At 37.9% G+C, this 25,426-nt stretch overlaps 1 protein-coding gene across 1 annotated transcript; it reads right to left on the bottom strand.

The window, feature by feature from the left end:
- Positions 1-1,075: 1,075 nt before the first annotated feature.
- On the bottom strand, positions 1,076-2,510 carry LOC101535731 (membrane cofactor protein-like). The gene has a single exon (XM_058671239.1). It carries the CDS (start codon positions 2,417-2,419, stop codon positions 1,316-1,318), a length of 1,104 nt encoding a protein of 367 aa, XP_058527222.1. The 5' UTR covers positions 2,420-2,510; the 3' UTR covers positions 1,076-1,315.
- Positions 2,511-25,426: the final 22,916 nt, after the last annotated feature.

Genomic DNA, 25,426 nt, shown 5'->3' with positions numbered 1-25,426 from the left:
TGCCATTGGATGCAAAAGCTCAAAAACTTGGGCCACTCTCCACTGCCTCCTCAGGAACATTAAAGGAAGATCAATCAGAACTGAAGGAACACTATGTGAGCCAGCACTAATGGGAAGATGGCATTCCAAGTTGTGACTTCGCAAAATATCTCACAATGTGTGCTCCACCCTCAATTTAGCTTTTTTTTTTTTTTGTAAATTTGTTTTCTTTCTCTTCCTTTCATTCCCTCTTTTTCTCTCTCTCCCATGCCATCTTAATAAAAGTGGGTGCCTAAACTTTGTCATATTGTTGGTGTGTTAAGATAGGTGATGGTTCTTACTTCAGTAAGATATTTCATCTATTGATTTAGGGTATTAGGAGAAGTCCATGATACCCATATACTTTCAGTCAAACTCTTTGGATTGGGTTCATAGAAATTGTAATTAAAAGGTAGGTTTGTTTATTTTTAAAAAGCTAAAATAATGCACAGCTCTTTTTCATTTTATTATTATTAGCAGTAGTGATAATTTTCTAAGACATAGTTTTTTGTAGGTATACAGATTTCTCCTTTTCCAGCTTCTTCCCTCATAAAACACATTTTAAGCAATTCTTACAAAATTATAAGCATGCATTTCAAAAATGTCTGGCACTTACATTTCAAAATCAGCTTATCTTTCAGTTTAATTTCCATGACTTTTTGATGTATCCTATCTGATGCATTTGAATGCATGCATCTGCTTTTGTCTGATTGTGTGTGTGCATGTTACTAAATATAGGCTAGAATATGCATGCATACAATTATTGATGAGTTCATTTGTAAAAGCTTTGTGCAATGAACATTATATAAGATACATTTCAAAGCTGCTTAAACAATGAATTTTCATTGTTGGAATTATTTTTTTTTCCACAATCGAAGTTCCAAAATTATTTTCCTTACCAACAAAATGTAAATCATTTATAACTATATTTCTTTAAACTTGAAGTATTAAATAAAATCTTTTCTTCAACTTAACATTGCAATGGATGATTGTTGAAATGCTCTAACAAAACAAGCATTCTCTATGATTAAACAGGCAATAGTTCATAATGGCTGTATTCATGTCACATTAAATTTTAACATGATAACTTAATAGTTTCCTTCATGAGAATAAATGGAGAAAAATTATTGCAGATTAGCAGTTTTAATAAAATTCAACAAACAAAAATGTCAGCTAGCTGTTGAAATCATCCTGGTCTCTGCAGGCAGAATTGATTTAGTTCTGGTAAGTGGTGTACTCTGCTCTAATTTACTTTCTATCTTCTTGCTTTGGAGTCATTTGCACAGGCAGAAGACAATTATTGCAATTCTAACACAGTGGTAATGAGAGTAATGATCCATCCAGGTATACTCCGGAAAGAAAGAGATCCTTCACAAGGAAAGTAATATTGTAAGAGTTCGGATATTCGAGGTTTTCCCCTGGAAGGAACCGATGCTGGTGGCTGCTTGCTTGAGGACACGATAACTGAAGAACTAGGAGATGCAGGACGGGACGCTGAAGGTCTCCTTGTAGTGGAAGGCGGTGATTCTTTACGACATGTTGGAGGAGGGGGTTTCCAAGTATTATCTTCTGCACAGGTAATTAATGAGCTGCCATGAAGGTAAAATCCCTGGTTGCATTCAAACGTAACCTGTGCCTTGTAGTAAAATTTTCTCCCAAATCCTGATGTCTGCCTTCCATTTGTCAGTTCTGGGAATGGACATTTGACCACTTTACACTGCGGAGGGTCACTACTCCATTTTCCACTGCCAGCACAATGCAGCTGACTCTCTCCAACAAGTGAAAATTCGTCTGGTCCCGATGCTTTATGGCAACGATAAGTTACTACTGAAAGATACTCAAATACTTCCCTGCCAACTGCACTGTGTGTTCCATTCGCTATGTCTGGCGGTGGTGCGCACACAATTTTTTCACAGTGTGGAGGTCTATCACTCCAATGCACATCTGACCCGGTAAGCTGACAATGTAGAATTCTCGCACCAATTAAATGAAACCCATCATTACAAACAAATTCAATCTGGTTACCGAACTCATAGCTTCCGTTTATGAGGTTAACGACACCATTTGGAATATCGTCTTGCCTTCTACATGACTTTTTGTAGCAAGTATCTTTTGTGATCTGTGACCATTGCTGGTTCTGTCCACAAGTGACAAATTTGGGCTTAGGAGGTCGATACAGGTATCCCGGATTACACGTATAATTTACTCGTTCCCCCACATTATAAGAGGGTTTAACGTTACCAGTGGGCTGCATATTTTCAAACCTTGGTGGTTCACCGCAGGTTTCAGAGAATGGCAAGATGACCAGGGTCAGCAGCAGAATGCTCAGAAACCACGTGGAAGCAGCGGGACTCGGGCTAAGGTGAGCAGGCCTGGTGTGTGGTGTGGAAGAAGCTGCCATTTTCCCGGAGCAGGGCGGGACCTCTGACGGCCAATCATGCTGCGGCCCACCCTGGTCTGGTGATGAGACGCAACAATCAATCTGCACAGTGGCTAAGTGTCGGGGACCAAAGGGCGGGTGGGCGTGGCAGAACGGCCTACTTGATGGAGATCATACAATGGGCTTTATTAGAACTTCCTGCCAGCTTGTTATGGGTGTTGAAGCAGAGATGTTAGTACTCATGTTTCCTTACTTGATAGATTCGGGAAACATTACTAGAATAATGACCTTTTATGCAAAGAAAACCTCTTTGCCCACCCAGAATTTTCTGATTTTTCTTTCACTCATGAGTACGGTGTCAACTGAAAAATCCCAGAATACCCAAATCAACTGGCAACAATGAGGTAAGCAAAGAAATGGTAATAATAAGTGTTTTAGTAAGGTGTCTGCGTTTGGCCCCAAAGGGTATACCTCAAACTGACTTTGGGTAACTGTGCGCCATAACTTAGAGGTAGCCTACAAAGATGACTTTATTAAAATTTACTTTCTAAAGAACCGTTTTTGAGTTTATCGCCTCCCTCCTGCAGAGGAACTGCTTCTTGACGGTTTTTCCTTTCTTGTGCAGAAGCTTCTTAGCATGATGTTACCCCAACTAAAATTCAAAACCTTGTCTCATGGCAATTCTTCCTTTTGTTTCCTGTGCTTTTGGGAGTGTATACACTCCCAAAAGCACAGGAAACAAAAGAATTGCCATATATATATATATATATATATATATATATATATATATATATATATACCTGATTGCTCAAACCAATGTCAATAGGTATTATTTTTTTCATGCTATATTCATAGTATCTTGTGTGAAACTCCTGTTTTTGTTTTCTACAGTGTGGTAAAAATCCAATTTCATATGTTGAAATGTAGATAGTGTCCATAAGAACTCTTATCCTGTCTGCATTGTGCATCTTTGGCAACTTTATTAAAGATATACTGACTGTTTGAAGGTCAATAAATTCTGGGATTTCTATTTGGTTACATCGATCAGCAGTTTTGCTAGTTTACCAGCATCACGCCTTTTTGGCTAGTATGTCTTTTATTGTAATTTGAAATCAGATGGTGAGATTACTCTATCTACTCAAACAGGTTTTGTTGGAATATTTTGTGGTTCCATATGACCTTGGAAAGTGTGTTTTTTATTTCTGTGAAAAAATTGCATGTAGCTATATAAGAATCACTTTGTATCTTTAGATTGCTTTAGGCAGTATGTCTATTTTTTTTAAGATTTATTTATTTAATTACAAAGTCAGATATACAGAGAGGAGCAGAGACAGAGAGGTAGATCTTCCATCCAATGACTCACTCCTCAAGTGAGCGCAACAGCCGGTACGTGCCCATCCGAAGCTGGGAACCAGGAACCTCTTCCAGGTCTCCCATGCGGGTGCAGTGTCCCAAAGCTTTGGGCTGTCCTCGACTGCTTTCCCAGGCCACAAGCAGGGAGCTGGATGGGAAGTGGAGCTGCCGGGATTAGAACAAGCGCCCATATGGGATCTCGGGGCGTTCAAGGCGAGGACTTTTAGCCACTAGGCCACGCCGCTGGGCCCCAAATCCCTAATTTTCATAATCTTCTGTTTTCTTACCTTCATTTAGTTATTTGTCATTGATTGTTCAGTGAGTCTCATTACGGGGCTTGTTTTGATTTTTGTAGCCGGTCATTTACAAATATACTTGTTTAAAAAATATGTATTTACTTTTATTGGAAAGGCAGATACACAGAGAGGAGGAGAGACAGAGAGGAAGATCTTCCATCCGATGACTCACTCCCGAAGTGACTGCAATGGCTGGTCCTGTGCCGATCCAAAGCCAGGAGTCATTACCCTTGTCCAGCTCTCCTATATTGGTGCAGGGTCCCAAGGCTTTGGGCCGTCCTCGGCTGCTTTCCCAGGCTAAAAACAGGGAGCCAGATGGGAAGTGGAGCTGTCAGGATTAGAACTGGCACCCATATGGGATCCCGGCGCATTCAAGGCGAGGACTTTAACCACTAGGCCACTGCGCCAGGCTCCACAAATATATTTTTATTTAGGGTTGGCTACAAGTAATTTATTTTGATCTGTTGGTGGTGTTCTCTTTCCATTGTAACTTGTCATCATAGGTTTTCGTTTGTGTCTGAACTCTTGAAAAACGTTATCGTTTCTGATCTTTGCAGCTTGTTTTCTGCAGGAAGAGTTCTTCCAGAATCTATTTGTCTGGAGACTTTAGGCACATCTTCTGGTGAGGTCTTTGAGGTCTTTAGCCATGCTTGCCTACAGCCAGAATCTGAAGTTACATGCTTAAACATTTGGTATACATAGACCACAGATGCATTGAGACTTTTGGGGAGTGTTTATTTGGGACTAAGATGGACCAGGGTCAAGGGTCTGTGGATTTGGCCTAACGTTAGAACTGGCTGATTGCCTATGTTTGTGCAGGCAGATTAGAGGCTAGCTCAGTGCCTGTGTCTGCAGAGGCCAGACTGGAACCTGGGGGTCACAGGAACTGGCATTCTGTTGTAGCTCAATGGGGTGACCTGCTAGTAGAGTCAAAGTTCAAGTTTACAATTTGCTTTATTCTCCTTTCTTAAACACAACGCGTTTCCATTCTAAGTAAGCTAGGATTTGCTGAGAGGTAACATAGGAAATGCTGTATCCTCTTCAGTTCTTTATTATTGCTGTGCTCCAATTTTGATGTTGTAATCTCCAATTGGCGGCATTTACTCTTATGATAGCAGCTTTGGTATATGGATGGCTAGTTAATGATTTTGTAAGGTGATTGAAGCAGAAGCTTCTATTTAACTATTGTTTCAGTGAATTGTGTTGCTGTAATGGAATGCAACACTCTAGATCATTGAAAATAATCAGGTGGCAGACACTAGTCAAAGGAGTTAAGATGTCACTTAGGAAACCCACAAGTAATATCAAAGTGCCTGGCTTGAATCTTGGCTCTGCTCCTTATTCCAGCTTTCTGCTACTGTATACTCTAAAAAGTAGCAGGTGATAATGGCTCAAGCGTTGTATCCTTGTCACACGTGTGGGACACCTGGGCTGAGTTCTTATCTCTTGTCTTTGGATTGATTCATTCTTGGCTATTGCAGGGAAGGAGTGAACCAGCAGTTGGAGATATTTGTCTATGTCTGGGTCTGTCTATATTTGCCTCCAAGAAAATTAATAAACTAAAGATAAAATAAAGAGAAATAGATTGGCTTATACTCCTAGAAACTGAGAAATCTAATGGTAAAGTGCAGCATCTAGGAATGAATTTCTAATGTGTTATAACATGAGTGAAAATACAGTGCAATAGAAGGATAGGGGCCAAGGAGAGACCAAAGGGACCCAAATCCGATCTATCTTAACATTCACTCCTGTGATAATGGCATTTATTCATTCATAAGACTGGAGCCATCATGACCTAATTACCTTCTCAAGTTCTTATCTTTTAATTTTGTAGTAGCAGCAATTAAATGTCAATCTAAGTTTGAAAGAGGGTATTCAAACCATAGTTGCCATCTTGTAGATGTTTTCTAATTTCCTTTCCTTTTATTTTCAATTTCTTCTAACATAAGGAGTAAATTACACTAGTATTATCATATTGCAGAAGTCCACAGAACCATTGATATAATCTATCAAAACTATTTATTACTATTCTGATATTCATGCTACTTGTATTAAGGCAGGAAAAACTCCAAAACATTGTGTAAGAAGGCCGATGCCTGTTTCCAGTACACTGGAGTACTTGACTGTTACCACTGTTATTCCTGGTGTTATCATCTCTGTCCCTTACTGTCACTTCATGCCTCATGAATATTGTATACACAGAGTCTCTTGAGTTCTTCTTGGGGATGACCCTGGATCATTTAATTAATTAAAACCTTAACACATTTATGACAATATATTTTTCAGTCAAGCCCCAGATACAATTGAATTTTGGAGGAAACCAAATTAGGCTTAATGCTAGGCCTCTGCTACATTTGTTTTTCCAATGAAATATTCAAAATTCCCTAAATGTTGTACTTAGGAATTCCTACTTGGAATGAAAGGTAAATATCCTTTACCAGGGTTACTTCAGCAGTTCTTCTTGGGCCAGTCTCTCAGATATTGACAGGATGTGAACATGGCACAGAAGAAAATAAATGGCCAGACAGCACCTACCACCGATGCGTCCTGCGATTTTCAATGGTGATTATTTTTGGAGAGTCTTCATCTAAATCATATAAGCCTCTTCAATTCAGTATCGAGGCCTCCACTCACCCATGGCATAGTGCTTGGAGGAGCAGCATGTACACAAGTCACTTCCATTCCAAATATATTGGATGCCATAAATGCTCAGGTTGGGGTTTTAGTCATTTCTTCCCAGTCACCACACATGCTATCGATGTTAGAGTTTCCTGAGAGTTCAGACGTGTTGTGCTCTAATGGGCATATGATTGAGCTCTTCTCCTCAGTATTATATTCATCACCTGGTCCAGGGGCAAGGTTGGTTCAGTCCATAGTGATTACTTTGGGAGATTCTCCATGTAATAATTCACCTAATATTCAGGAAAATCCACAAATGTTCTTCATCTAGCTAGGTGGCATCAGTTTGTTGAAGGAAATGTGATTCCTTGTGACATCTCCCAGAGGAGGACATGGTAAGCAATGTTCTTATTGATCTGTGCCACAGCTCCTCTCACGTGTGGTTCTGCCCACACGGCTGTACTGTCTCCATGGCTGGATACCTGATGGCTGCCTGCCTACAAAAAAGAGGAAGTAATACTGCTCCTTAATGTGTAGACCAGAAGAAAGTTCAAATAAAAAGTACCTCGTGATTTTCAAACAAATTAGTACTTATTATGGTGCCTTGTTGGCCTTGAACCAAAGCTACACCTTGTCTTTCTATATTTGCAGATTAAATTTTTTTCAAAGGAAGTTCCTCAATTATTCATGCAGGTAGAACTTAAGCATCTGTTGTACTGTTTCTCTTGATATGTTTAATCATCCTAATGCTATAAAATTTAAGTTGAATTTAAATTCTTAATACAGCAATATCTCTTATTTGCCTTTGCTTCATTGCAGTATCATTACTCAAGTTCTTGCACTGACTTCTGGAATGAGGCTTTAGAATTCCAGGTGAGATAACTGGGAGTTCAAACCCAGCAAGGCTGCTTATTCTAAGTTAACTAGTCTAATTTCGACATAAATAAGAGCAGTGTGTGCCTCATAAGGTGATGCTAGCACTGACTAATCTAATGAATACAAGGCATTAAGAACAGAAACCAGCATGTGTGTGCATAAATGTTAGCTACTAGCATTATTGCTACTTTTTCCTGCATTATCATGGAATTGCCTTAACTAATCTACTGTTTTCTAGACTGTTCTCCCACTGCTTTCAGGATAGCTTTTCTAACAGTCAATTATGATTGTGAGGCTCTGGTTGGAACCTTCAGAAGATACTTTAAGTTAATGTTCAGACTCATTAACCTGGCTTACAAGCATTCCTATCTGCAGCACCCTCTCCAGTCTCCCACTAGCTTTTCTCAAATTTCTGCTGATTTCGGCATAACCAGATACCTTAAATTGTCTAAAATCAGTGTACTTCCTTTTTCATTCATATTGTGTACATATTCATTCCTGTTTATAGGTTTTTTTAAGGCCATTTTGTGTGTTCAATTTCTTCTCATTCCTCAAAATTTCCTGAAAGTATTACAATGCTCCTGAAATTCTTCAGTTTTCTACGTTTTGTTACATAAGGCTCATTGTCTGATAGTATTTGTAAACAGGAGCTTTCTAGCACTACTTGTGTGGTACTTTTATTATCCTCTTCCTTTCTATAGCTTCTTTTAAATAAAAAGCTTTTCAAGGACAATGCGATATGTTGCCTAGCTTCACTTAAACTATAATGAAAATAATAGACACTCCATGGTCAATAAATGCCTGACAAAGGAAATGAGTGACTGAATAAATAACCAAGGTGTGAGTGAGTGGAAATGTGCAAGGACGTGAAAGAACACCGAATGTTTACTCTCACCTATAGTGAGTTCCTTGTAACAAGCTTCAAAGCATCTAATATCTCCATGATTTTATTTTATTTCATACACATTTTTTAGATTCATAGATTCTCTCCCTTTCTTATCTTTTCTAGCAAACAATTGATTCTCATTACTCCCTGGGTTCTTCTTTTGTATGAACAGTAGTCACCTTTGTGAAGTATTGATAGTGAAGAAAAAAAAGTTACTGAAATCTAAGCTGTTTCTATGGAAAAAGACTTAAAATTCAAATTTGCATGAAGGTAGTTTAGATAGATTAGCATCTTCTGCTTGCATGAAAATGTTCTTATAGTGCATACCTTATCAGAAAAAGATGAACAGGTATTAGAGTCTGGATTCTTTAGTAGATGAAAATCTTTGTGTTTATTTAGTAAGTATAGTTTTGAAGGTTTTATTAGAAAAGAATTTTTCATGACTAAATTGGTAGAATAATACTATGTTATGATGATATTATGTATTATGTCATAATCTTTAAAATGCTGTGGAAATAAAGTTTGGGTGTTTTGTGGTTCCATAGGAACTTGGGCAATGTTTTTCATTTCTGTGAAAGATTGCATGGAATTTATGCAGGAATCACTTTGAATCTTTCTATTGCTTTAGGCAGTATGTCTATTTCACTAAAAGGATTTGTACTACTACATGAACATGAAATATCTTTCCACTTATGCTTTCTATTTCCTTCATTATTCTTTTTAATATTTTTGCACATATCATTCATCTACTTTGTTAAATTAATTGCTTTGCTGTATATTTTTATACTATGATAATTGCAATAATTTTATGACTGTACTAGATTATTCTGCTCTTTTGCATGACAATGATATCTAAAAAGAACTTGATTTTACCCCCACTTGCCATACATGTAATACAGAAAAAATTAGAAAAAAACAGTACAAAGATTTGTAAATCATAGAGCTGCAAATGTTCAAAACATTCAAGTTAGGGTGTACAGGAAGTTAATTTGACTTCCTCTTATTTTGAGAAGGATCTCTTTTTGATACTATCAAGAATCATAATAATAATAAAAATAAATATTTTAAATTCCTTCTACTTTAAATTGGGATGATTTATGATATTATAACATTAGATTAAAAGTAAGTCCTAATGAATTAAGAAGGCAGCATATAGATAATTTCTGATTTACACCTGATTTTTTGTCTTAGAATTATTTTGTGTGTTAATTGAGTGGAACTTTGGGAACACAATGATTACAATGGTAGTTGAATTCCAAGACCAACTTTCAACTGGAAATTGTTTCCCTAAGTAGCAGAATATTAAATAGTATAGTACTTTATCAGTATCATCTCACTGGGAATGTGCATTTTGGCTTGGATCTCAGGAATGTATTCTCCTTTGTTGTATAGGGAGTGAGAATTGCCAATTCTAAATCAGCACTTAAGAGAACTTGAAGAGATAATTTAGAGTTCATGTTAAGTGGAATTCAAGAGGCAATTTTTTTAAATTATGAAATTGTGGAATCCATGCTTTTTTCATAATACAACTTTTAAAAAGTTATAAGATCATTGTGAGGGTCTCTTATGTGCATTGGTTTCAAAATCTGTTTCATCAATAGAAACTTGAAGATTTATTTCTATATTGATTGATTTTCTTTTTTTTTTCCATTTGGAAGAAAGATTTTATTAAAAAAAAGAAGGAGGTCTTTCATACATTGATTCACTTCCCAAAATGGCCACAGTTGCGAGAACTGGTCCAATTTGAAGACCAGTGGCAGAAGATTCTTTGAGTCTTTCAGAAGCAGCTCCTCTCCCTAGTTCCAAAGGAAGTTTGCTGTTCTTCTATTTCTGCAGATCCCTCAGGGCTCCTGGCTGTTGTTCTGAAGACCTTGGGTCCTGTGAGGAAGGATTTGGGCCTCTTCCATCCCATGTGGTAGATCCAGATGGAGCTAGGGTTTCTACTCTGTTCCATTGATGTTTTTCTCTATTTCTCTACCTGTACCAGAATGCTTTGGTGGCCACTGCCCTGTTGCATGCCTTGAAATCTTGAATTATGAATCCTCCAGCTTTATTTTTATTCTTTGGGATAGCTCTGACTATTCGTGGTCTCTTGTGTTTCCAGATGATTTTTTGCATTTTTTCTGTTTCTGAGAAGAACATTGTTGGGATAAATCTAACCAAAAATATAGAATTCCCCTAGAAATCCCAAAACATTAAAAATAATTAGAAAAAGACATCAAAAAGTGTCCACGCTCCTGAAACAGTAGAATCAATACCATCAAAATGTCCCTTTTACTAAAGTAATATATGGATTCAATGTGATCCCAATCAAAATTTCAAAAACATTCGTCTAAGGATATTCATTTTAATAGGTGATGCTGGAAAACTGGACTTACATAAATAAAAGAATAAAATGAGATCCCTATATCTCCATATAAACTTATTTCTTTAAACGATTTATATGGAAATTCAAGAATAGGTAGATAGATAGATAGATAGATAGATAGATAGATAGATAGGTAGAGAAAGGTAGAGAGAGACAGAAGGGGAGAGAGAGAGAGAGAGAGAGAGAGAGAGAGAGAGAGAGAGAGAGAGAGAGAGAAAGAGATATAGGAATTTCACACTGGTCTCCTTTGTGGATAGCAGGGGTCCAAACACTTCTGCAAATTTTTGTTGCTTCCCAGGCCAGTAGCAAAGAGCTGAATGGGAAATAGAGCAGTCAGGACATAAACCAGTGCCACGTGGGAGGCCAGCAGTACAGACTGTGACTTTATCCACTCTGGAAAACTTAATGTCAGTTTTCTATGAACTTTTGAAGTACTTCTATCTGTTTTGGGTTTTCTGAGTTGATTCTGATAAAATATGATGCTAATGAACTTAGAAAGATAAAGCTTGTATTTATTCAACATCCCAGCATTGCACTAAGAATGCAGCAAGACAGATTATGTGCCCACCATTATAGAACTTTTGGTATGATGGGAGAGGCATACAGTTAAAATGCATGATACTGTATTGTTATTACCATGATACTGTATTGTTATTACCAAAGGATAAAATGATAGCTAAGCCCTTAAAAGTGAATTTCAATTTTTAGTTTCAGGAAAGCTGCCTGAAGAAATGGAAGCAACAGTTATATATGTTAACCTAAGGGGAATTATGAAGCAAGCATCATGGCATGGTATTCTTACTTCATTCATAGTGATATGCTCGAGTGTACAGAATTCTTTATCACTGAACAAAGGCAACTTTTAAGAGTAGAATGGGAGCGAGGGTGGAAATTAAACGTATTAGAATCATCTAGAGAATTTCTTCAAAATAAATTTCAATGGTTTGCTTAATTAATGCTCCCCATCATCAATATTTTCTCAACCACCACCAGACACAGATGATTTTAAAAGTATTATGGAGTGAAAAAAATATCATTTATAAATTTCCCTAAACAATTTTGTTATGAACACCCTGCTAGCAAGGAGAGCATTGCTCAAGGCAAATATATTACTGTGGACTTCTAAAAGCAAAACCAATGTAAAACATCAGTTTAAAAATAAATTTTAAATAATGAAAACGGTATGACTGATTTAGTAAGTTCATAACTCTAAAATTATATTTTGTCTCTTATCATTTATATGAGTAACATTAAGATTATGGGGTTAGAAAAATATCTAAGTACTCATTCAATGTTAATATTGAAAAGCAAATCATCCATTATCATTTTAAGTTAACATGCTCTTCTAAGAAGACCTTTCCTTAGGTCTAGGTCACAATTAATCCACTCAGAAACCAAGAGTTCTTTTAACTTCTGGATATGTCTGTTACTTCTACATTATGTCATGGTCTTCATAACATGTGATTCTATTTTAACCATACCCTAGACTGAGTTTCTCAGGATATGTGGTATAGACATTTACAACTGTGAGGGCAGACTCTTACTGTGATGCCAGAGATATTTAGACACATATGTATGTGGTTTCTCTGCCTGTGTGGGCCGTGATGGCTCTCCCTCTAAGGTAGCTAGTTTCTCATGACATTGAGTCCCTGACATCACCAGGAGCTTCAGATAGAGCTTCAAAGCCAAACAAATAAAACAAAAGCAAAACAATAAAAAAAACCTCTAGAATCTCTTTGCATTTCATCTCACTGTTCATGATTTACTCAACATATGAATTATTAATTTTTCTTTCTCTTTCCTTTCCCCAAACTATATACCTGCTCATTTTCTCCTGTTTTTTCAGAAATAATACCCAGAATATTCTCAGACTATTCAGAAGAATCCTTCTTTTTCCTCATCGCCTCACATTAGATCCAATAATATATCTTCAACAGTAATTCTTAGTTTAGGCTACCCACATATCTCCGATAAGTATGTACATTATTCTTAGGGGTGAGAACTTCCATGGCTTTTCCTTTCCACTTTCTTCTGTAGGAGGTCCTTCTGTTTTAATATCCCTGCCAACAGAACATTGATCCTATACATTGCTTGCTCGCAATGGATGTTTTCAGATATTCACAATGAGTGTTGGCACCCAGCATATAGAGCTTTCGCTTTACACATTCTTTCTTGCTGTTGAACTTCATTTACAAAGATTATGTCTTCCAAAATCCAATGAATGCTTTTCAATTTTTAACTATTTTTCCTCTTCGAAGAATATATTTCACCTTAAAATGAGGACCATTTTTCTTCTCAACCTCTGCTTGGTGGGTAATAGGTTCATTATGCCATTTCTCAGTCGTAAGATGAAATATGTCTATAAGCAAACTTTAATTGCTATTGGCTCAATCATTGTACACTTGCCAATGTCATGTGAGGTATACAGAGCAGATATTCTGTTGCAGTTTATTTTGTTTTATTGGTTAGTTGATTTTACTTATTTATATTTGAATTGCGGATTTACGGAGAGAGAAGGAGAGACACAGAAAGAGTTCTCCCATGTGCTGCTTCACTCCCCAAATGGCTGCAATGGCTGGAGCTTATCCCCTTCCAGGAGCCATGAACTTCTTGTGGGTCTCCCACTGGCGTGCAAGTGCACAAGAATTGGAGCTATCCCCCACTACACTCAACTCTGGCACAAGCAGAGTTGGATCAGAAGTGGAGCAGCTGGGGCACAAACCAATGCACATATTGGATGCCAGCACCATGGGGAGAGGTTTAACCTATATGTCACCACACAAACCCCTATTAAATTGTTGATTTCAAACACTCATTTATATATGAGAGGCGGAAGGACAACCAGGAAGACACAGAATGAGGGCTCTGCCATTTGTGGGCTCACTCCCCAATTGCAGCAATGGCAGGACCTGGGCCAAGCCAAAACATGAAGCTTGGAATGCAGTGTAGGTCTCCTTCACAGGTGGTATGAACTCAATTACTTGAGATATCACTGTTGGCTGCCAGGATCTACATTAGCAGGAACATAGAATTAGAAGCTCTGTATAGAGCCTGGAACCAAATCCTTTCACTTTAGTAGTGGATAGAGGCATCTTAACTGCTAAGCCAAACACCTGCACTGTGATTACATTTTAAAGATCAGATAATGGAGCATAAAGAAAATAAGTACAATCACAAGTAGAAGGTGACGGAATCAAAAGTAGCCGTTATACCCCTTTTACTGTGGCAAGATGCATTCATAAAAGGGTAAGTATATAGGAAATATCCCCACAGGTGTATTTAAGATTTACGTTCTAATTTGTGTTTGTGACTTAGTGGCTGATGACAAAAGTGACTATTACAGATGCTGAAATAGATGATCTTACATTCTGAATATTGTTTCAGAGCTTCCTTAAATGAGCTGGGTTGGCTGACATAACTAGCTGCCTGCAATTTCTGTTTTGATATGAAAGAACTACTCTGGGAAACTTGCAATTAAAAGAAAGTAGAATAATAATTTTTATGTAACTTTTGTAGCAGAAGAATCTTAATGGTGGGTAATAAAACACTGAAGTGAGATATATTTTAATTAGGTAATAATACCAAGCCTTGTTTATTAACTATTCTGAAGGTTCTAATGAGCTGTGAATTTCTGAGAGTTCTCTAGCTAGGAAATGAGAACATTTTACAATTTTCCAAACTAATCTCATTACAGAGAAGTCAGTCTTGCACTGCTTATTTAAAAATGAAGGAGAAATATGAACCTGCCCCTCCAGTGCCTCCCAAGACTGACTATAACTTTTTTGTTCTTTTGTATTTCTAAAAAAATGCCATTTGTAAACCTGAAAAGTGATTGGCCAGGTTTCCTACCCTGGCATTGAATACAGACAAACATAATTAAATTTTAACAGGTCAGGATTTTAAATGGACTTTGAACTTCAAGTTTCTTTGCAACCGTGTGTTACCCAGGAGAGTTGAGCTGTGGCTAAACTGTCTTCTCCAGGATGGTTAGGGAGCTGTGATAGTAGCTCCATCACTCCTGGCTTCAAGAGGAAGCACTATGAAAGCTTAAACATGAGTGGTCTAGTAAACTACAAATCACAGAATAGCAGAATGATCCTGATTTCAATTCAGAGGTTGATGTGGTACAGTAGATTACACCATTGTTAGCGTCATCTGTATCCCACGTTAGGATGTTGCTTCAATGGCTGCCTCCTTTGCTTCCTATTTGGTTTACTGGTAATGAGTCTATACTTGGGTTACTTTTTTTTGATGTAGGAGACATGGATGATGTTTTAGACCTCTGCTCTTGGTGGAGACAAGACCAGGTCATTGTGAGCACTGGACGTAAATCATCCCTCTCTCTTTGACATGGTGCCTTAAAAATAAATCAATAGACAACCCCTTCCAGCCCATATATGTTGGGGTATAAAATGTATATCCTTTCATATGTAAAAATAGGGAAAAATGTCAGTTTATTCTGATTGTCCTGCCATGTTATTTCTGAAATAAATTATTGGAATATAACTGGAATTATATGCTTTTTAGCTGTAATCAAATACTTTTAAGCTATAATCCAAAGTTTGGGTTTCCAAAATTCTGAAAGACAACTGAAAAGTTGTTCATTCTATTATTCGAATGAATTTGAAATATACCCTTCTGTAAATATGTTTTTTTCCTCCTGACTTCTTATCTAAAGTTGAATTGCCCATTTTGTTTCTTTTATCTCTATAGTGGATGTAGCTTTTATGTATTTCATATATACATTTTTAAGAACACAATTCCTTTCCTCCCTCATACCTTCACTTCCATCCTTTCTTATTCTTCTTTAAGTTTTGCTAGGACATGATTTAATTTAATTTACAATCATTAGCATGATTGACCTCAAAATGAGTAATTTAAAAGTAACTAGAAAGATTACCGTTCCTCAGGAGTGTAGTCGAGGGTTGTAAACAAGCAAACCTCCAGATTTCAACTTCACTTACGTACACTATTTTTTGTTAGTGTACTAACACTTCATGTTAGTTGTCACAAATCAAAGATTTGTGATATTTCTCTTTATTATTAAAAAGTCATTAATTTTCTGATGTTAAACTTTAAAATTTTTCATTTGATTTTTATTTAAATTTTGTAAAATTTGGGTCAATATAAAGGAAACATATTTCATGCATTCTTTTTACATTTTAACTTTCTTTTTAATATTGTTTAGATAATTGAGAGGGATGCATGCCCATGCTGGTCTCTAATTAGGATGGGGAGGGTAAGACATAGAGGAAGGTGTGTAGGACAATTATTTCAGGATTTTTTTTTTCCGTTTTTTTTTTTTTTTGCTTTTTTTTTTTTTTTGTTGTTGTTGTTGTTCTTATGTGCACAGGTGGAGAGGGAAAGGGAACTACTCATTGTTGTCAAACATGGGGATGGGGAACAGTTGTTTGGTAATACCTTGGAGAGCCAATGTGGGGAAGAGTGTTCCGAGAGTGTTACTTGAGTGATTTTGACAGTTCTCAAAAGTTGTTGGTTTCATTGCTGCAGGACTGAGAAACTCTTACTAAGGTGTATTGGTTGACAAAGTTCACCTTTGAATATTCACAAAGCTTGACCAGGAGAATTGTCCAACCTGTTCTGCCTTTAGTCTTCTGACAAGGCTTTATATCTCCTGCTTGCCTAAATGAGATGATTGTCATGTCCCCTGTGAACATCTGGATATGCTGTCCACTACACAGACATCAACAACTGACGAGACCCAGTACTGATACATACACCCCAAAGTTGGCCCTTACATCCTGTGATTTTCAGGATCTGATTCCAGTGATCTAGTCAGGGATTCTCCCAAGAAACCTTGCCTGGGGTGACCTCAGCTGGTGAAAGGTCAGGTGTGGACTGTCACCTCTACCAGTCAAGCACATACTGGTAGAAGCAGATACCTGGTCAATTCTTCACCAGCCACATATCTCACATAAACCCATAGCTGCTTTATCCCAGCCCATCCCAGCCTGCCTACCACAGACCTGGTCCTCACACATACCAGTGGCTACCACAGTCTGCTTGGAGCAACCCCTAATTTCCTCCACCTTGTCCACCCATAGTCCCAATTTTTGCACATGTCAGCCTCTCCTGCAGCGTAGTTCAGCCCAGCCTGTATCCCACTCAGCTCTCATGTACACCCATGGATATTGTGTGAGCCACTCTCAGACCTGGCACTCATGTATGCTGTTGGTGCTTTTGCCTTGCCAGCCTGGCCAGCCCTCATCCCTGGTTCTTGTGCTCACCAAAGATAGGTACAGTCTATCAGGGGATTGCCAACAGCTCCTTTGCCAGGCATTTTCTCAGTCCTGGATCTTACCCCTGCCAGAGGAACTGTCAGGACATGATTCACATCCAGGCCCAGAACTTGCCAGCTGATGCTGTACCCTGTTCCATCTGACCTATACCCATTCTGTCTCTCATGTGCACTAACAAGTGTGATAGCCTAGTCAAGCCTGATTTGTCCCTAGAATGACCTATCCTCCATTCCAGCTCAAATGCTCGCTAGTGAAGGTAGTGGCCCAAAAAGGGAATAATTTCTCTACCAGGCTTGCTTCCAGCCCTGTGTCTAATGTCGCCATCAGGTCTTAAGGGAGGCCTAGTTTGAGATGATCTGCTGTCAGTTTTGGTATCTACTAGCAGGTACAACAGCCCTGCCCAGCCAGGCCTGCCCCTGATGCTGGCTGCAGCAGCAGCTGTAGCAGCCTGGCCCAACTTGGCCCTCCCACAACCTTCACGTAAACTTGTGGGTTTTGCAGTCCAAGCTGGTCTGGCCCATACCCTATCTTGGATCTCACCTATGCCAGTTTGTTCTGTGGTCTGACTCTGCTCAGCCCTCCCCCAAACCAGACTGGTTTAGCTTGCTCACAGCCCCAACTCTTGTGCTTACCAACCAAAGCTATGGCCTAGCAGGGAAGATCCTCCAAATCTTCTGCCAGGCCTGCTGCCAGCAATGAGTCTTGCCTGTACTGGCAGGAGATGCTACACAGTCTAACATGACTGGTCCTCAGTCCTGGACCTCACTGGTGGGTAATGCAGCCTAGCCTGGCTGGCCCACACTCATTCTACAGCAGCTGTTTCTAGAAGGCAGCTACACTTTGCTCCCTTTTTCCACCACCTCCACCTCTCGAATTCATCAACTTTTGTAAGGACGTTATCTTAACCCACTTAAAAAAAATATTTATTTTACTTGAAACTCAGAATGAGAGGGAGAGAGAACCAGAGAGAAATCTTTCATCTGCAAGGATGTTGACTCTCTACATGGCCAAGGCAAGAAGTGGATTGTCTGAAACTGGGAAACAGGAGCTTCTTCTAGGATGCATTAGTCCAAGTGCTTGAGTAATTCTCCACTGCTTTACCAGGCTATTAACAGGGAGCTGGATCACAAGTGGAGTAGCCAGCACATGAACAAGCACCTATGTGGGATGCTGGGGTAAGTTGTGGAGGGTTAGCTGGTGCCACGGTTAGGGGATTAGCCTGATACTCCACAGTGTGGATCCCCTTAATCCACACTTTAATTAGTGCTTGAGTATAAGGTAAAGTGCCTTCCTTTATTTCCATTTAAATTTAAATGAATGAGCATTAACCAGAGGCCAGTATAATGGACCAATTGACTAATCCTTCACCTGAAAGTGCCAACAGCACATATGGCCAACAGTTCATGTCCTGGCTGCTCCACTTCCCCGTCTAGCCCCTGCTAATGGCCTGGAAGAGCAGTTGGAGACGATTCAAGCCCTTGGATCCCTGCATCCACACAGGAGACTCAGAGGAGGCTTCTGGCTTTGGGTTAGCTGGGATCAGGCCATTGTGCCCATTTGGGAACTTAACGGGCAGATGAGAGATCTTTCTCTTTGTGTCTCTTTCTCTCTGTATATAAATCTTTTTGAAAGGAAATAATCGAATATTTTCAAAGTGAAGAATAATGAATTGTGACATTTTATTGAAACAAATACGTGAACATCATATTCATGTCCTTCATGGTGATATTTTCATGTAACACGAGAAGTAGGCAGAGCAACATCGTGCGTTAAATTGGAGGCTGATTTCAAGATTAGCATTATCATGGCAGAAAAACTGGTGTGTTAGACTTTATCAAGGTTTGGATCTTAATTATTTAAAACTATTTGCCTAATGAATTTTCATTAATTTTCTGTGCATCACCCATGCATGGAGTCACCATGGAGAAAGCATTGACTCACTCATATGATACTTTATCCTTTGGTTGTTAGAGATGAGCGATACGATCTTTTTTGATTCTTGGGGTATTACTTTGAGACACTGCTATGCGCATAAAACTTGTAGTAATTTTACAATAACAAAGTTTTATTTTTCTCTTTTCTCCTTTCTTCTCTTCCTTCTCCCTCTTTACTATTTCTTTCTCTCTTATTCTATTCTGTTTTTCCAACTATTTGAAAATTAGTTAAAGAAGCTAAAAACTCATTAACTAACACACCTTAATATTCACTTCACCTAAAAAACAGATAATTAAATAGACAATTCAATTACCACCTGCTACGGTTTGGACAACGTCTAAATGTCCCTGCAAGGATTCATATGTTGCCAGCTTTGTCCCCAGGGCTAGTATTGGTACTTGGATTTGGCGAGCTGATGGGACTGTTATGAGGTGGGAACTAGTGAGAAGTATTCAGGCCACCAAGTATATATAGCCTCAAAATGCGGAGAGGTAGTTTTCATCCTACACCTTGGTTGTCCTCATGAGAGGAACGTTATAACAAGAGCAATCCTGGGTCCTCCTCTGCCTGTTGGGGTTTGACTTTTTCTAAAAGAAGAATGTTAGTACATAGAGAATAAATTGTATGCATTCCATAGGCACAATTCCAAGGGGACAGCCACATTTAGCTCACTCCTTTGCTTTCTGCCTCATTAGTTTTCATGTGTCTTCCACATGAACTAACTGTCATCTTCCATGGGGTCTTTTCTGGAGTCTGAACAAAGCCACTTGGTTATCAGGCTCCAAAAACTGAGATGAATGAAACAAGTTGACTTCGTAAGTAATTCATATCAGTTATTTCATTTCAGTAAGAGAGGAAATTGCTAACAAGTACTGAAGTTATTACTGTAACTACATCTGAACATGTGGTGGAGCATTTTTAATTGGTCTATTTGAGCAAGGTGGCTAAAAAAAAAGGAGTTCTATAGGTTGAGTAGCATGGCTGATTATGGTGAAAAAATATGAAGATGAAACCTCTAGAGAACCAGTCTTAGTTGTACAGGGTAATCTGACTCTTATTAAATCAAGGCAAATAAATTAGCTGAACTTAGTCTATGCCGTGAGACCTTGTGGAAGACCAAAATGAAAAATGATGGACTAGCTTATATTTACAGTGGCTTTTTTTTTTTTTACTAGTTTATGTTTGCTAGTTTACATCTACACTGTTCAGGCTATACCATAGGTATTACAGGTCAATTTCAGTGCATATTGCAGTGGAAATGAGGAGCAAACTGAAGCAGAGTATGAAGAGTTGAGAAAAACTCAAAGCCTAGAAAAGAACAACGAAAAAGAAAGTATATTCATGAGATCCACTAGTTAAGATTTTTAAAAAGATCTTTTTTTAAACCAAAACTTTATTTAAAGTTAGAATTACAGAGACAGAAGGAGAGGCAGTGAGTGAGAGTCATTTTCCATCTGGCTCAGCCCTCAAATGGCTGCAATGGCCAGAGCTAGGATCATCTGAAGCAAGGAGCCAGAAGCTTCTTCTGGGTGTCCCGCATGGGTGCAGAGCTGCACGGATGTGAGCCATTCTCCATTGCTTTCCCAGGATGCAATAGGCAGGGAGCTTGATCAGAAGTGGAGCAGCAAGGGCATGAACCAGAACCCATATGGGATGCTGGCAATGCAACTGGAGGCTTAAGCTGTTACACGACAGTGCCAAACAATACACAGATTTTTTTGTTCTTTTAAATTATGCGGCCTTTAACCTGGGTAAGAAGACAGAATTTTTGAGAATATCGCATAAACTTCAGACGGTGTGATCTCACAGCCCCAGAGGATGAAAGGTGCAAATTTGTTTTTGAGACTTCCGGAAAATAGCCCGAAGATACCTTGTGTGCCCAGGAACGCTGTGGGATTCTGAATAGCCAGAAAACTGCTCTGAAGCCATGGAGGCCATTGCCATACTGGGGCTAGGTAAAGTTACCCTTTGGAAGCATTCGCTGAAAGCATTCATATGATGTTGAATATGTAGGTGTGCAGAATACAAAAAGTTGGAGATCATGGAACAAGGCCTAGGAGTCAGGAAAAAAAAATGTATGTTGAGTGTGGGAGTTGTAAAGAGCGCTTGCTTGTTTGGTGCCTACCAGATCTATCAGAACAGAAACAGTGAAAACTCCAGGAAAATAAAGGTTCCAGCAACATTAGCCACCCACTGAGAAAGCTGCTGTGATCCCTGTGCCACCTCAAAGGAGCAGGCGTCTGGGTGAAGGGAGCAAACTGTTGCTGAAGGGTGGCCTAAACCCTTAGGGACACAAATCTGGATGCAATATGCTGTGAATGCTATCTTTTAAGGCTAGCATTTAATGAGCCATGCCAGATTTCTGTCTTACTTTGTAATGATTATTGCTTTTGATTTCCTTAATCCTCTTTTCAAAATATTGATGTTTATCCCATTACAATCATGGCATTGTATCTTGGAAGTATATATTCTATTTTTAACTTCAACATACTCAAGTTTCTAATGAACACATAGATATTGTACATATTTATGGGACATATTATGAAATTTGGAAAGAAAAGGACTATGATGAGAAATAGATTTTGTTCGTTCCATAGGTATAATTCAGACAACATTTCCTTCACTGCCCGGCTTCCTTTCAGTACCTCTCTCCTGCTTCTCTCTTCATTAGTATCTTCAAAGATGTAGTTACAAAGAAAACATATAATATTTGTCTTTTTGAGATTGGTTTATTTCAGTAAACATGATGATTTTCAGTTGCATCCATTTTATTTAAAAAGATGGAATTTCATTTATTTTTTATGGCTGAGTATTTTCCTTAGAGTATCAAATTTTCTTTATCCAGTCTTCAGTTGATGGGCATCTGGGTTTAATCCATACCTTAGATATTGTAAATTGAGCTGCAATAAATAAGGGAAAACAAATAACGCTTTCATGTACTGATTTCAATTTGTCTCAGTCACTTCCCAGGAGGAAAATGGCTGGAATAAATAGTAGATTTATCTTCAGCTCTCTGAGGACTCAAAAAACTATAATCCATAATGACTGTACTAATTTGCAAGCCCACCAACAGTGCATCAATGTGCTGTTTGCTCCACGTCTTCAGTAGCATTTATTGTATTTTAATCTTTGGATCATAGCCATTCTAACAGGTGTGAGGTGAAGCTACATTCTTACTTTTATTTGCATTTCCCTAATTAGCCATTAGTGGTTTTAAGCCTTTTCTTCATGTGTCTGTTGCCCAACTGAAATTCATTCTTTGAAAATCATACATTCATGTCTTTTTCCCATATTGCTAACTGTATTGTTTTGTTTCTGAGTGTCTCGAAATCTTTGTGGGTCTTGGATATTAATCTTTTATCAGTTGCACAACTGCAAATGCTTTCTCCCGTTCTATTGGTTGACTCTTCTCTCTGCTGTTTTCTTTGTAGAGCAGAAGCTTCTTAGCAAGACATAATACCGTTTGTTTACTATTAATTTAGTTGCCTGGGTTTCTGAGGTCTTTTCCAAGAAGTTTTATTTATATCTATGTCTTATAGAATTTCCCTAATGTCTTTCTCTAATGTTTTGATGATTCCAGGTCATATATTAAGATTATTGAGATTTTTGATCCATGAAGGTGTTTTTTTTTTTTTTTTTGATTTAAATAAGATGGAAGGTAGGATCCTTGCTTCATTCCTTGATACATATAGATTCAATTTTCCCAGCGTCATGTTTTGAAGAGACTGTCCTTTCTTTGAGGATCAGCTTCCAGTTGCTTGTCATGATGAAGATGTGGAGATTGATTACTGAGATTTCTGTTCTGTTCCACTGCTCCAAATATGCATATTGATTTACAGTTCTCTTTCATTGTTATATTGCTTCCTGTGTTTGTTTGTTTTCGTGATACAGTTCCTAAGGCTCATGAATTTCCCCTTCAACCTTCCCACAATGTTTCCTCCTGTAACAATAGTAAAATCATCAACAATAGTTACAAGTCTATCATTTTTCTATTTAAGTGTATCATGTCATTGTAGGTATAGAAAATGGCAGAAAGTCCAGCCAAGATACATTTAACTGTAACAACTGAAATTAGTTCTTTCAGGCCAGGCACAGTGAATTAGTGGCTAAAGTCCTCCCCTTGAATGCCCTGGATCCCATATGGGCACTGGTCCTAATCCTGGAAGCCCCTCCTTGTGGCCTGGGACACAAGGAGTGTCAAGGACAGCCCTAAGCCTTGGGACCCTGCAACTGAATGAGGGACCTGGAGGAAATTCCTCACTCCTGGCTTCGGATTGGCTCAGTTCCAGTCGGTGTGATCACTGGGGGAGTGAAACAGTGGACAAAACTTCCTCTGTTTCTTCTGCTCTCTATATTTCTGAATTTGCAAATAAAAATAAATAATCAAAAATATAAAAAGAAATTAGTTCATTAAATATCTGGTGGATTTCAGCAATGAAGCCATCTGATCCTAAGCTTATGTTTTTTGGAAAGGCTTATTACTGATTCATTTTCTGACTTGGTTATTGATCTATTTATGTTTTCCATATCTTTGTGGCTGAATTTTGGTAAACTTTTTCCAAAAATCTATCCATTTCTTTTAAATTTTCCAATTTGTTGGCTTACCTGTGTGTAATAATTCCTGCTAATTCATAGCATTTATGTAATATCTGTTGCAACATCTTCTCTCTTCTTTCTGATTTTATTAGTTTATATCCTCTCCTTTTAAAAATTTGCTTAGTTGGGCCAATATTGTATTAATTTTTTTTCCAAAAACAAATAAAAAAAAACTCTTCCTCTCACTTATCTTTTTGGTTTCTATTTTATTTACTTTTCCTCTATTTTTAACTATTTATTGCATTCTAATTTGTGGTTTAGTTTGCTGCTACTTTTCTAGATCCTTGAGATAAATTGATATAAGATTTATTTGGTGGCTTTTAAATGCATTGATAAAGACATTGTTATAAACTTATGTCCTAACAATGCTTTTCCTATATCTCATGCTGTCATTTTTTTCCAGGAGTTTTTTTTTTTTTTAAGATTTATTTTACTCTAATTGGAATGGCAGACATATACAGAGAGGGAGAGACAGAGAGGAAGATCTTCCATTCACTGTTTCACTACTGAGCTGGTTGCAATGGCCAGAGCTGAGCTGAACTGAAGCCAGGAGCCAGTAGTTTCTTCTGGATCTCCCAACTTCTCCTGCTTCCTCAGGCAGCAAGAAGGGAGCTGGATGGGAAGTAGAGGAGCTGGGACATGCACTGGAGCCCATATGAGATCCCTAAACAGTCATACTGGGCTCCAGGAATTTTTTTTCTTAGTTCTCTTTTGATTTCATCTAAAATCCTCATTGTTCATTCTGAGGCTTATTAGTCAGTCTCCTTGTGTTTATATGTTTACTAGAATTCTTAATGTTATTAACTTTTAGCTTTGTTCCATTCTTGCCAGAAAAGATATGTGATATAATTTCATTTATGTTTTGAATTTCCTGATAGTTGCTTTAGGGCCTAGCATATGGTCTATCCTAGAGAAAGCTCCAAATATTGCTCAATACAAGGTGCATTCTGCGAATGTCTGTATCAGTGAAGTCCATTTAGTCCACAATATAAATTAGTTCTTCTGTTTCTTTTTCTATTGTATTTTTTTGCCTCACTGATCTGGCATTAATAAAAGTGCGGTGTTGAACTTCCCATGGCTATTGTATTTGAGTCTATGTCTCCCTTTTGATCAATCAACATTTGTTTTAAATATTCAAGAAACTAAAACATTTACAATGATCACATTTTCTGTTAAATTTATGCCTAAATCATTACATAATGCCCTTTTTTTGCGAAATAATTTTGGTGTTGAAGTCTGTTTTGTGGAAGTCTATTCTGATGCCAATATCTGTCCATTTTTCTTTGCCATTAATATGGAAGATCTTTTTCTGTCCTTTAATTTTCCATGTGTGTGGGTGCCTGTTGATAGGATATGTTAATTTTAGGGAGCATATAGATGGGTCTTGCTTTTTAATTCACTTTGCCAGTCTGTATATTTTTAATTGTAGGATTTAGATCACTCACATTCAAGTTTATATAAATAGTAATATAGTGCTACCATTTTCCTATGAGTATTCTGATTGTTTACTTTTGTTTCCTTTCTGCTTAACCTAGGATAGTTTCTTCTTCCACAGTCTTTCCTAATGATAATTGACATTCTTTGTTTCTCTGTGTAGCACATCCTGGAGAGTCATGTGTGAGGCAGAAAAAGTGATGGCAAATTCAATTTCTTTTTGCTTTGAGAGATGTATTTGGTAACGAATTATGGAATGACATATTCTTTAATGTAGAACACAGTCTTTGTCTCTCCATATCCTATTAACCCACACAGTTTCTGACCAGATATCAACTATTAATTTAATTGAATATAATTTGAAGGTAATTTGGTTTTTCTCTTGTGTACATTTTAGAATCTCTA

The sequence above is a fragment of the Ochotona princeps genome, chromosome 1, assembly GCF_030435755.1.
Source record: "Ochotona princeps isolate mOchPri1 chromosome 1, mOchPri1.hap1, whole genome shotgun sequence".
In the NCBI taxonomy this organism is placed as follows: Eukaryota; Metazoa; Chordata; class Mammalia; order Lagomorpha; family Ochotonidae; genus Ochotona; species Ochotona princeps.
The sequence above is the reverse complement of the archived record's forward strand: the minus strand, read 5'-3'. Positions and strand labels throughout refer to the sequence as shown.

Coding starts and splice junctions, on each gene's coding strand:
- LOC101535731 (XM_058671239.1), bottom strand. CDS start 2,419: ATGGCAGCTTCTTCCACACCACACACCAGGCCTGCTCACCTTAGCCCG.